Source organism: Acinonyx jubatus, chromosome B2 (genome assembly GCF_027475565.1).
Source record: "Acinonyx jubatus isolate Ajub_Pintada_27869175 chromosome B2, VMU_Ajub_asm_v1.0, whole genome shotgun sequence".
Lineage (NCBI taxonomy): Eukaryota > Metazoa > Chordata > Mammalia > Carnivora > Felidae > Acinonyx > Acinonyx jubatus.
In genome coordinates, this window is record NC_069385.1 from 44,310,282 (window position 1) to 44,324,379 (window position 14,098).

General features: G+C 40.8%; 1 protein-coding gene and 1 pseudogene across 6 annotated transcripts in view; one reads left to right on the top strand and one right to left on the bottom strand.

The window, feature by feature from the left end:
- Positions 1-229: 229 nt before the first annotated feature.
- Positions 230-3,409, bottom strand: LOC128315535 (peroxiredoxin-5, mitochondrial-like; annotated as a pseudogene).
- Positions 3,410-3,433: 24 nt separating this feature from the next.
- MCM9 (minichromosome maintenance 9 homologous recombination repair factor) overlaps positions 3,434-14,098 on the top strand; it is a 111,538-nt gene continuing 100,873 nt past the window's right edge. For 4 of the 6 annotated variants that reach the window (XR_008298372.1, XM_027057008.2, XM_053222326.1 and 1 more), the window contains exons 1-2: positions 3,450-3,564; positions 6,844-7,162. Coding sequence is in view for 5 of the 6 variants with exons in the window: in XM_027057008.2 (XP_026912809.2) it covers positions 6,859-7,162 (304 nt within the window). In the remaining variant the exon portion in view is untranslated. Of the gene's footprint in view, positions 3,565-6,843; positions 7,163-14,098 lie in introns of those variants that run through there. The other 2 variants (XM_027057007.2, XM_027057009.2) reach the window with 2 other exon arrangements.

Here is a 14,098-nt window from a genome sequence, read left to right on the forward strand (position 1 = left end):
ACTTACAAAACTAAACAGGGGCACCTGGGCGGCGCAGTCGGTTAAGCGTCTGACTTCAGCCAGGTCACGATCTCGCGGTCCGTGAGTTCGAGCCCCGCGTCGGGCTCTGGGCTGATGGCTCAGAGCCTGGAGCCTGTTTCCGATTCTGTGTCTCCCTCTCTCTCTGCCCCTCCCCCGTTCATGCTCTGTCTCTCTCTGTCCCAAAAATAAATAAACGTTGAAAAAAACTAAACATACCCTTACCATAGGATTCATTCAATAAACAATCATGCTCCTTGGTATTTACCCAAAAGAGCTGAAAACTTATACCTACACAAAAACCTGTACATGGATGTACATATTGGTTTTATCCATAACTGGCAAAACTTGGAAGCAACCAAGATATCCTTTAGTAGGTAAATGGACAAATAAAGTGTGGTATATCCAGATAATGGATTATTATTCACCACCAAAAATAAATGAACTGTTAAGCCATGAAAAGACATGGAGGAAACTTAAGCGTATGTTACTAAGTGAAAGAAGACAATCTGAAAAGGCTAACTACTGTATGATTTCAACTACAGTTGACCCTTGAACAACACAGGGGTTGGGGTTGACTCCCCCATAGACATTAAAAATCCGCATATAACTTTTGACTCACCAAAAAGTTAACCACTAATGGTCTGTTGACAAGAAGCCTTACTAATAACATAAACAACACATATTTTGAATATGCTTTATATATTGTGTTATTATAATAAAGCTAGAGAAAATGTTATTAAGCAAATCATAAGGAAGAGAAAATACACTTACAGTACTATTTTAAAAACCCACATATAAGTGGACCCAAGCAGTTCAAACCTGTGTTATTTGAGGGTCAACTGCATATGACATCCTAGAAAAGGGAAAACTATGGAGGTAATAAAAAGATTAGTTGTTGCTAGAGATTAGGTAGGAGAGAGGGATGAGTAGAGCAAAGAAAATTTTCAGGGCAGTGAAACTATTCTGCATGATACAGCAATGGTGGATACATGTTATTATAATACATCTGTTAAAACCCATAGAATGTACAACAACAAGGGTGAACCAGACTGTAAACAATGAATTTTGGGTGATGATGATGTGTCAGTGTGTGCTCATTAATTGTAACAAATGCACCGCTCTGGTAACAGTATGTATGTTGATGGTGTGGGAGGGTGTGGGGAATATAGTTTAAGGGTGGTGGGTGGAAGGGTTATATGGGAACTTCCTGTAATTTCTGCTCAATTTTCCTGTGAACCCATAACTGCTCTTAAAAATTGTTTATTAATTTTTAAGACTGTTTGAAATAATAAATGTAAAAAGATCAATAGTTCTATATACTAGAAAGGAACAATCAAAATTTGAAATTTAAAATATCATTTACATAGCATCAAAAACTATGATTTCCCACTTCCCAAGAGTTTAAGGATAAACCTGAGTTAGAGACAGATGGAACAAAAGATTATTGTTTTTTGTTTTGTTTTGCAAACCACAAATCTTTATTGCAGAAATCTGGGCAAAGTTCCCCATTGGTGGCCCCCATTGAGTGTGGACTGGGGCCCTCTGTCCAGAGCTGGGCAGGAAAGAGGTAGAAGGAATATGTCTGGGCCCAGGGCCTCAGAACTGTGAGATGATGTTGGGTGCCAGGCTGCAGATGAAGCCTCTATCATCCAGCTCCACATTCAGAGACTTCACTATACCATCCTCTACCACCATGGAGAACCTCTTGAGCAGTGGATTTCCAAAGAGAGATACCAATGAATCAATCATCTAGTAACAAATCTGTCTCCTTCCTAAAGGTCCCACGGGAGTCAGCCAAGAGCCTAACCTTGTCTCCCGAGTTGTGAGCTTGTCCCCACTCTTCAGCTACAAAGACATCATTAACACTCAGATATGCTACCACCTGGACCCCCTTGGCCTTCAGAGCTTCAGCCTGCTGCATAAACCCTGGCAGGTGGATCTTGGAACATCTGGGGGCAGTGGGGAGGGGGTGAAAAGGCCCTAGGGACTCCAAATAGCACTCTCTTCTTGCCCTTGAACAACCGTGTTAGGTTCACCTTGTTCCCAGGTTCCCCTTCAAAAACCATCATGGAAAGGATGGCGACCCACTCTGAATGGGGCCATGGCTGAGGTGGCACTTCTGAAACTGTAGGCCTTGCCAAGTGTCCACTCCCCACTGGTTGCTGGCATCCTCTTGCTCTTGCTGTCACTGATGCTACAGATTAAATGGCAGAAGCCCAGGCACCCAAATGAAAACTGAACCTGCTCCGTTGTCCAGAAGGCACAGCCCAGCCAGTGGCATGCCCATCCCAGAAGCTTCAACTGCTATATTAATTACATGAATAGAAACTATATGGCAAATAAATGGAGGTTACTTTGTTCAAAGGTCATATGACTCAATATCATCAACATGTAAATTCTTCCCATACTGACCCATATTCTGTGCAACCCCAATAAAGATCCCAGTTTTTTTCTTTTAAAGATTTTATTTTTTAAAGTAATCTCTACACCCAACATGGGGATCCAATTCACAACCCCAAGATCAAGAGCCCTGTGTTCCATCAACTGAGCCAGTCAGGCGGCCCAAAAATCCCAGCTTTTTAATAGAAAATGACAAACTGGTTTTAAAATTCATACAGAAACACAAGAGCCTCCACCCCCCGCCCAGAGAAACACAAGAGCCCAAAAAATTTGAAAAAGAACAAAAATCGAGGCCAAACTCTGATTTCAAGGCTCATTATAAAGCTACAGTGATGCAGATAAAATAGCGTTATTGTAAAGTAGGTACATAGATCTGGCAACAGAAAAGTCTTAGACCCGCACAAACAAAATCAACTGATTTTTGACATAAGTGCAAAGGCTTTTCAGTAGAATAAGTATAGCTCTTTCAACAAATGGTGCTAGATATCTATATGCAAAATGTTACCTAGTATCCATACCTCGCATCATATACAAAAATTAACTCAAAAGGGCCATAGACCTAAGCTATAAGACCTAAGCTTCATCCTAAATCTTCTAGAAGACAACACAGCAGAAAATCGTTGCAACCTTGTATTTGCCAGTTCTTAGACCAAAAGCACGACCCATACAGGCCATGTGAGTCCTCGCATAGCCCCCCTCTTCTCACTCCACCTGGGGCGGGAGGCTCGGCCTAGCCCCGCCCTGGAACTCATCGGGCCCCGCCTCGGCCCTCCTGGCCCCTCCCAGCCCGCCCAGCTCCACCGTCTCGCGTCCCGCGGCACCAGGCGGGGTGCGCGCCCTCCCGCTTCTCCACCCGGAAGAGCCTCCTGAACGGCGAAGTCGAGGCGGCGCGCGGCTCGGCGTCCGTCTGGTGCGCGGGCCCGCCAAGCAGCCGGCGCGGCGCCTACTTCACCCAGGCGCCAGGAGGACCCGTCGGAGCCTGCGCGCCCCCGCGGCCGGCGACGCCTCGAGCGGCCGGCGAACGCGCCCCGCCCCGCCCCCAGCGGCCTCTTCGCGCCCCCCGCCGCCAGGCCCGAGCTCTCCGCGACCCTCAGCCTTGGGAGCAGCGCGTCCCCGGTGACTTCTAACACTGCATGTCCGCCAGTAAGTGACAACTGCTGCCTCGTTTCACCGTTACTATTTTTTTTTTCTCCCGCAGTTCGTCCCAAGTCTCTCCCACATCTGGTTAGTTCCCAAACTATTCAACTCCGGGATTTGTCGGGCGACCGAGGTGCCCGGTTGCCGAGCCAGGCAGTGTCAGAGACCTGCCGAGGTGTTGTAGGGCAAGGGCTGCGTCCAGAGACGGAAGTATGGAAAGCAGTCCTCTGAGTACGACCCGGCTCCGTGTTCGCCCAGCGCACACGGGGAGCGGGGCAGACGGGCGAGGAGGAGGTGCCCACAAGACGCGGGCCGCGGGCGAGAGGGGCGGGTCTTAGGACGCGGCGCAGCGGGGACCGACGAGGGGGCGTGGCTCCGGGTGAGTGCGGCGGCTTCTCGGAGGGCGGGGATTCTCGGTGGTCTGGCTGCAAGCCGCCGCTGATTCGCCCTGCTGGCACTTGCCTGCGCTTCACTTGGTCCAGAGGATGAAGTAGCACGTGGTTGTATTTTGCCCCGAGCTACTCAATAGGTGAAAGGAAAGGGAACTTGAAAATTGTAGAACAGTAAGAGTGGGCATGTTTATAGGGTTAGCAAACTGCTTAGAAACAGTTGAACAGTTTGGGCAGGTTTTGAAAGGGAATGCTGTTTTCAGAAAACATGCTATTTCAAAAAAAGACTAGGCGAAATTTAATCTGACTTTAATTTGAACCATGCATTCTGCAGCTACCCCCTCTCTGCCCTATGTGGAGCTGTCTTTTAAATTGCTAAACTGTGACTCCAAATTTAGTATGCATTTATAGAATCTTAAAGATTGTCTTGTAGCAACTCTTGGGAGTACAGTTTCTCTGTTTTTTTTTTGTTTTGTTAAAAATTTTTTTAATGTTTATTTATTTTTGAGAGAGAGAGACAGAGCATGAACAGGGGAGGGTCAGAGAGAGAGGGAGACACAGAATCTGAAACAGGCTCCGGGCTCCGAGCTGTCAGCACAGAGCCCGATGCGTGGCTTGAACCCGCAGACCGTGAGATCATGACCTGGGCCGAAGTCGGACGCTCAACCAACTGAGCCATCCAGGTGCCCCTCTCTGTTTCAAGCAAAGGCCACGTCCTGGAAATACTGTATGATGAGTTACTTTTCAAGTGCTTTTTTCTGCTTTATACTTGGCTGAATTTAATATTACCTAATAAAAACAAGTTATTTATCGATGTATTGGCCATAATTTGCTCTCACTCATTCTCCTGGGTATACACATGCCTATCTGTCAGTCTCAGACAGGCATTTGTAGTTGTTAGAATTCTTGGCCTGTGACATATACCCCCCCCCATCTTAACTCCATTCACACCTTCTAGAATAGTAGGTTCCCAGAAAAAGCAAAATAATGCTAATAAATAGCATTGTAACACATAGTTAGGTTGCTAAAATGTGAACTTCATAAGTTGTCTTTTATCATCTTTCTGTTTGTTGAACCGAGTACAATAAATGTTGGTTAAATAAGTCAAAGTACATTTGTCCTCCAGTACTGTTTCCAAACCAAATAAGATTTTCTTAGATGATCAATTTCAACAGTTTATCTTAACTGCCCATTGCCATGTCTGGGATTGTCACCCCGTTGAAATTTAATACTTCTCTTCTTTGTGCTTCTATTGATATTGTATTTTTACCACTATCAGAGCACTGTTTCATTTGATCTGTCCCTTGGTTCCCTGAGGGCATTGAGGATCTTTTATTGTGCTTTTTATTTCCCAGCATGGTACTGTGAACATGATAGATATCTGCCTGTATACATGAACTTGGAATGGGGGTAGGCCCTTTTAATCTGTAGATACGGATTTTCAAAAAAATACATTGCCAGGGGAATGTGATAGGTGAAGTAATGTAATATAGTGTATTTATTTTCAGTCCTAGTTATTCATCATTTAAAGATCAATTTTTCTTTCCTCAGTTTAATTATGTACTTTCTTTATACTCTTGATAGCTGTTTTTGCTGAGGCCAGTACGTTTCCTAGGTTAGAAAGAGAAAATAGGAAACAAATTAACCTCAAAATGTAAATTTCTTTTTTTCTTTTTAAATTTTTTAACGTTTATTTATTTTTGAGACAGAGCATGAACAGGGGAGGGGCAGAGAGAGAGGGAGACACAGAATCTGAAACAGGCCCCAGGCTCTGAGCTGTCAGCACAGAGCCCGACACGGGGCTCGAACTCATGGACTGTGTGATCATGCCCTGAGCCGAAGTCGGACGCTTAACCGACCGAGCCACCCAGGTGCCCCCAAAATGTAAATTTCTAAAGCGAATCTGTTAACTATTCAAGTCAGAACTAGCAATCCACGGGGGCACCTGGGTGGCTCAGTTGGTTAAGTGTCTGACTTCAGCTCAGGTCCGATCTCGCACTTTGTGAGTTGGAGCCTTGAATTGGGCTCTGTGCTGACTGCTCAGAGCCTGGAGCCTGCTTTGCATTGTGTCTTCCCCACCCCTCCCTCATTCTTTCTCTCTCAAAAATAAATAAACATTAGAAAATTTTTAAAAACCCTGGTTATCCACGTATGTTCCATTTATGTAGCTGAATACACATGAATATGATGTGTGTGTGTGATAAGAGAGAAGGATACATTATTTATATGAATAAACCTAGAACCAGGGCACATGCAAAAAACTCTACCAGAAGTAACATTAGCCAGAAGACTGCTATTTAAGATATACTTGAGAGCAAATGTATATACAAATTGTGGTTAAAGAAAAGGGAAGGCCTTTTACCATAGAATTAATAAGAGATAGTTTGGGGAAAAGATACAGGAAAGGCATTGGACCATTTTGGATTTCAGTAATCAGTACCAACATAATTCTTTGGTTAGGTTTAGCTTCACTTTCTCAAAAAATACATTTACTAAGTGACTATAACAAGTAATTCCAATCTAATTAAGATTTTAATTTTTTTTTTTAATTTTTGTTTTTAACCTTTATTTATTTTTGAGACAGAGACAGAGCATGAATGGGGGAGGGTCAGAGAGAGGGAGACACAGAATCTGAAACAGGCTCCAGGCTCAGAGCGGTCAGCACAGAGCCTGACGCAGGGCTCGAACTCACGGACTGCGAGATCACGACCTGAGCCGAAGTTGGACGCTCAACCGACTGAGCCACCCAGGCTCCCCTTAAGATTTTAATTTGAATAATATTTTGAGTTTATAGTGTGACCCAAAGTCAGGATGATTTACAACCAATCGTTTTTGTTTAACTTGTGTTTAAGTCTGCAATACCAAAGGTATAATACGGTCCTTTCTTTTTCTTTAGTCACCTAGATTCAAGATGAATAGTGATCAAGTTACACTGGTTGGTCAAGTGTTTGAATCCTATGTTTCGGAATACCATAAGAATGATATTCTTCTAATCTTGAAGGAAAGAGATGAAGATGCTCATTACCCAGTTGTGGTTAATGCCATGACCCTTTTTGAGACCAACATGGAAATTGGGGAGTATTTCAACACATTCCCAAATGAAGTACTAACAATTTTTGATAGTGCTCTGCGAAGATCAGCCTTGACAATTCTCCAGTCCCTTTCTCAGCCTGAGGGTGCCTCTATGAAGCAGAATCTTCATGCCAGGATATCAGGTGAATCACTTAAGGATTTTACTGCCATGTTATTCTCTAGGAACATTTTGAGAAATCCCAACACCTACTGAATTCAGAGCACTAAGAATTGAATGATATAAGAACATCAGTTGATCTTTATACTTAAAAATATATCTATTGTGTAGTTGATGGTCAGTTTCAGAGCAGAATATTGATTTTATACTGGATATTAGAAGGCTGGGGTACTAGCCATTCCAATCAAGGGGAAAGAGAATGTGTGGAGACAACAGTATGGTAGTGTGCACATATATACATGTGGATATGTGTGTATAAAATTATAATTCAAAGCAGCCTTACGAGTTTATGTGACTAAAAAAAGAACTGATAATAAAAAGAATTAGAAAAGTAGCAGATTCTATCTAGTGATCTTCAAAACTATTTTAGGAAATTTATTATTTTTATATATCAAGTTTAGCACTATACTGGCCACCCATTAGGCACTCAACTTTTGTTGAATGAATGACAGATTAAGTATCTTAATTTTTAAGAATCAGCCCCTGGTGGCAAAGCTGTATCTTTGAATCACTGTAGTCTGTGATTAAGCTGGAGAACACACGTACCATTTGTTTAAAAATAAGTACTTTATAGTATATTTCAGAAAGGTGGGGATTTATAATCAACAAAAATGCTTGCTGTGATTGGAAAGAGATGAGTCAGTATGGTAGAAATCTTTGGAGAAAATAAGATTTCCCCCAAGGAGCATGCATTTGATTTAATTGAAAAAAATAGTATTTTATGTAGAATAAAATTATGAATATTATACATCTTTATGCATCAGCACACTAGATAATCTCTTGGTAGGTTCAAGAACAAATGTTTCCTTATAATAATGTTGCGAAAAGATTGTTAGAAGAGGCTTTAATGTTACTGAAATATATTTAGGAATGGTTCTAGGCTGTCCTTACATTCAGATGTTTTTCCATGCTCAGTTTAAATACCAAAATTTTGTCTGCCTAGGTGGGTGACCCTATTGGTTTCTGATAAATTAGCCTGTTGTTGTTTTTTTTCTTTTCTAGTTCTCTGAAAAAGTAAATTGCAAATTATGTTACTACCATGGTAGCATTCCTTCTACAAACGTATCATGTGTAGGCATTTGCTAGTCTCTTGGGAAACCATACTACTATGGTATAGCCCCTCATCTAAAGGAGTTCAAGGCTGTAGAGGAGGTAGCTGTATAGTCAAATATTCACCAAATGGTGTCTGTATGCTCAAAGATACATGCCTAAGTACATATTAAACATAATTGTAAAGGAGTTTAATGGCAGCTATTATGTTATGTGATGCATGCCTCATTTAAGGTGTGTGCAAGATATATTAGTTCATAGAACAGGGAGCGAATTCTCAGAGATTCACTGGAGATTTCAAGAGGAGAAGGTAAGGCAGGGATAGAGGTGTCCCAAGCAGAATGAACCAGGGATGGAAATAGAGTGGTTTTAAGTATATTGCAGCTTCATCTTGGACTCCAGGCAAGGCATTTGATTATGAAAATATAGGTTGCCTCTGTGGTTCAGACTCCTTAGGAACCTAAGACATTTTCCAGTTTGTTTTTCCAGGATATGCATTGCTCTTTATCTTCTGGGATTTTTATTAGCCTACAGTTTACTTGCTATTTCCAGTGGTTTTGATGAAAGGTCTTGTAATACAAAGATAGCATCAAAGTAAATGAGAAGGAAAAAATAGCATTCATGTGTTATTTAAAGTAGTGGTTCCCAAACATTTATGGCAATCTGAATCAACTGTAGGGCTTGTTAAAGCACTGATTGCTAGGCCCCACCCACAGAGTTTCTAATTGAGGAGGTCTGGCCTGGGGCCCAAGAATTTACATTTCTAACGGATCCCAGGTGATGCTGATGCTACTGTTTGGGGAACTGCAAGCTGAAAACCCGGGGACCTGAAGTAATTGATATGGACTTCTCTCTTGCACAGAGAGGGACCTTTCGCCGTCTATTTTCAAAATTTCTTTTTGTTCTTTGTCACTGAATTCGTCAGAGAATGGTAAAGGTTTTGTGTTACTTAGTAACACATACAGATACATATGTTATACCTAACATGTATAGTTACTTGGTAACATATATAGTAAGACAGGAAGATGAAAATAAATTGTCATTTCTGCCCAAACACCATCTCTTAGCACCTTTTTAGAACTAAGATTTTGCTTGTGTATGGTCAGTTTGGCTTAACATCATATTGCCTTTATAAGTTTATTTAAAAATTATAATCTGTAATGAAAAGAATCTGAAGATGAAATATACTCACCTTTATTATCTTCTTCTTAAAATAATAGTTACTTTACTGTACAAAATAACCACTTAATCTGCCATATTTTGAACAAATTTGCTCAGAATTTCTAAAAAAAAGCAAACAGGCACCATATACATGATTCAGTAAATGTAAACTGCTCTTTTGTTTACAATGTAAGAACATTAAAGATTATGTATTGCCCGGTATTGTAAAAGTATAGAAGATAATTGAAAGCTAATTTTCTTAGAAAATTTAGTTGTAATCTTTACATAGTTTTTTCTTCAGAGATGTTGTAATTGTGTTAGACATAGCTGTAGGAAATTCACTCATCCTGGCTACACTTGTAGAGGAATACAGAAAAGGTTGGGTTGGCATATGCGGGATGCTTAGAAGTGAGCCCTGCTTCCCTCTAATATTCCCTGTGTAGTATCTCTCCAGTACATCTCCTTATGCTGACTGAAATAAAACCAGTTTGTGTAGACTTATCATGAGGCCTGGGTTATCATTTACAAGGAATGGAAGGTGTCTCTGGATTCTTCCTTTTTACTCTTCCTGATGGAAGATTTCTCTAGACATGAAAGGCATTGTTTATATAATGGTGCATTCATTTGACCATTTTGCTTACATATTCCATTTGTGTGAGTGTGCATGTGTTAGCCTGGACTTAGGGAAATTTTCTTGTGGAACGGAAAACGTGAATGCAGTCTTCATGGCTGAGTGAACTGGGGAGAGTTTGCCAGACCAAGTAAAGTGCCTAAGGAAAGGTACAGAGGTAAGAAGCCCTTGTATGCACCACAAAATTCAAGCATTTTGTTCTGGACTGGGAGATTTGAGGCCATATATGGTAAAGGTGAGGCAAGAGAGAGAGAGGGAAAGCCCATTCCCCCTTCTCTTCTATTCACTAATTTTCTCCTTATTGAAAAGTGCTTATTTAAAGCACTGGGTTGGGCACAGGGGTGTGAAAAGGATCTCAAGAAGTGACTGTCCCCTCCACATATAGAATGGTTAAGAAACAACGCAGAGCAATAGGAGATTAAGACCCTAAATGAATGGTACAGTCAGTAAGTGATTATGAATGTCACTGTCATGTTGTTACAGCATTTGGAAGAGATCGTCTTGAATGTGATGTAGGACCAGGGGCCTGAGTAGGACATGCTAGAGGTTAGGGCATTACTGTTAAATTAGAGGAGGGGAGGGAAATTTAGTGACTGTTGCCACAGTGTAAGTTCCTTCTGTTCTTAGAGGGAATCGTATGCAAGTCAGTAGAATTATGGGATGGAGGATTTAAGTCACTTCTTCAGGGTTAAATGTTGAGAAAGATATGGACCCTCTCCAGCAGGTGCAGGTATGTGTATATACATAACATTTTGCCTGAATTTCAAGAAGTTTAGAGCTTTCCTGAAGTCCAGCTATGTCCCCTAATCCGGAACCTTGATTTACGTGAGGTCAGTTAGGATGTTGTAAGTGACCAAGGTAGGGAGGTGGGTAAACCATGTGCTATGAAGTCAGCCACCCGGTCAGGCCAAACCCCCCCGGGGAGCATGGAATCTGTGGGAGTGTGGTAGGGGGTGAGAGGGATGACCGTGAATCCTTTTTGGCAGTTATATCTGAATTTTCTCTCTTGGGTTTTGCTCATTTTGTAGAAGGAAAAAGACTTGTCTTTCAACTCTGTGTCCCCCTTCATTCTCCATGCACTCTTCCTTTTCACAAGTAAATGTTCTGACAGAATACATTCCTTCTTCCGTTCATCCTTTTACTTTCTTTACTTTTACTTCCACCACACAGGAGCCACCCTCACCAGCCTTGCTAGTGACAGTCTCATGGTCAAACTGAGAGTCACTTTTCAGTATTTCTCTTCCTTTATTTCCCTGCTGGGTTTGATACAGTTGACTCCTCCCACCTTACGAAATTCCAGCCTTGGCCCCACTTGGCAGCACCCTCTTGCCCTTTCCTTTCTCTCTGGCTGTGGCTTCTCTCCTTCCTCTTTGGAGCCTCTTCCTTTACCTGAACTGTACGTGCTAGGTTCAGATGTGGCCGTATTCTCCTGGATCCTGCACTCTCATAGGGTGGCCCCTGTTTCTGGACCTGAGCTTCAGCTGCCACCTACGTAGAAACAAATACCACCTCTACATTTTTTCTCAATTTTAGCCAAAATCTGTCTCTCAAGCTCTGTATCCAGATATCACCATGCTTATCAGAGGTTTCACACTAGATATTTTCTTGCTAATTCAGTGTATCAAAAAGTGTACTTAGGATTTTTCTCTACTCTGTGTCCCACTCCAAATGAAAATGGTATTTCCTTATTTATTCTTTCAGTAGATATTTACTGTTTGATTACTGTGTGCCTTGCAGAATTCCCTGTTAAGGGAACCAGAGAACTGGGAGTCACTCTACATTTCACCTTCTTCCTGATCCCTTATCTCTACATATCTCAAAGTCAACATAGTATCCTTAATATCTCTCCTATCTACCCCCTCCTTCCTAGTCTTGCCATTCATCTTTCTTTCAAGTATATTTTGAGCATTTACTGTTTAGAAAGCATGGTGAATAAAATCTACCTCTGTCCTGTTCCTGTGGAATTTATATTCAAGTGTGGAAGCATAATAGTTATTTTATTTAAATTGCAATAAGTGGAATGAAAGAGAGGAACAGTGTGTTAAAGCTCATAAAAAAGAAAATTCAACCTGAGGTGGGTTAAGGAAAGATTTTATTTAGAAAAGGATATTTAAGCTGATCTTTTAAAGAGGAAAAATGAAAATATCACGTATAAGAACTAACATTTGAATAGTGTTTGCTCGGGGCACCTGAGTAACTCAGTGGATTAAGCATCCAACTTTGGCTCAGGTCATGATCTCACAGTTTGTGGGTTTGAGCCCCCTGTAGGGCTCTGTGCTGACAGCTCAGAGCCTACAGCCTGCTTCGGATTCTGTGTCTCCCTCTCTCTATGCCCCTCCCCTGCTCACACTCTGTCTCTCAAAAATAAATAATAAATAGTGTTTGCTATATGCAAGGTACTGTCCTAAGAAACGTCACATATATGAATTACGTTAGTCTTATGACCCTGTGAGGTAGGTTTTGTTGTTATTGCCATTTTACAGAAGGGAAATCTGAAAGGTTATATAATTTGGGCCAAGATCACACAGCTAGTAGGTAATAGAGCTGTGACTTAAACCCACGTAGTCTGATTCCAGAATCTGTTTTCTCAACTTCTATATTGCTTCTTAGTGTGGACTCTTTTGAGGATCACAGTTGGGAGGAGAGTGTTGAGGCAAAGGGGACACTATATGTGAACGTTTGAGTGCTTAGAGGGCTTGGTATGAGAGGAAAGCCTTGTAGTCCAGTCCAGACTTGGTTCCTTATTCTTAGATCTGTGGAAAGCCATGGAGATTTGGACTTAGGCATTCTTTATTTCTTTCCTGGATTACTGTAGAAGCAATGGAGGGTATGGTGTTTTATTCTTCTATTCTAAGGTGCTATTTACAGTAAGATACTGTCAAATTAAAGATTGCTTTCTAGGAGAAAACTATAATAAAATTACATTTACTTTTGTTTTCAGACCAAAATTTGTTTGTAAGCCAGAAATAGCAAATATCTACCTAAATAACTATGTAAGACTTCATCAGCTACATGTGACGTTAGCATATGAAATATCCAAAGAGTCTGATAAATTATACTGGGCAGTCTGTAGTTTTCCTCGGTATTCTGCAGTTATGAAAGAAATCAGAGTGATACAACACTTCCCATAACTAGTTCTTGTGATCTTAGTTTTCCTTCTGTATCTCTCCTAGAGTTTTAATATATTGATATTAAATATATTGATAGTTTTAATATATTGATAATATAATTTATACTGAGCAGTTTGCATCTGAAGCAGAACTAGAATGAGTAGAAATAGTATGCAAAATGATATCTTTTAGGGGCCATGGAAGAGAGAATGGATAGTAAAAAAATCTAAGGAGTTATTAAAATGAGTTTTCTTAATCCATTTTTTCTATTCTTTTTACCTTGCTCATAATTGTTGGTAGATTTTGTTTACACTTCATGAAGGAAATTGGATTAATAATCCTATTTCCCACTTGAATAATACTATTTTCCTGTCCTCTGTATACTTACATTAGAGAACACTAGTGACTTTTTGAAAACACAGAAATAACATTATTTCAAAAAATATATTTAACCATATGACCCAGCAATTCCACTCCTAGGTATATGCCCAAGAAAATTGAAAACAGATAAACAGAAACTTGCACATTAATGTTTGTAGCAGTATTATAATAGCCCGAAAGTGTAAACAACCCAAATGTTTATCATTTGATGAATGGATAAACAAAATGTGGTATAGCCATACAATGGAATATTTAGCCATAAAAGGTAATGAAGTACAGATACATGTTACAACATAAATGAGTCTTGGAAACACTATGCTTAAGTGAAAGAAGTGACACGCAAAAGGCCACTTATTTATGATTCCATTTATATGGAATATCCAGAGTAGATTTACCATAGAGACAGCAGCTTAGTGGTTGACAAAGGCTAGGGGTAAGGGAATGGGGAGTGATTGCTAATGGGTACAGGCTTTCTTTTTGAAGTGATAAAAATATTCTAGAATTAGATAGTGGTGATGGTTGTACAACTTTGTGAATATGCTAATAACCACTGAATTATACACTTTAA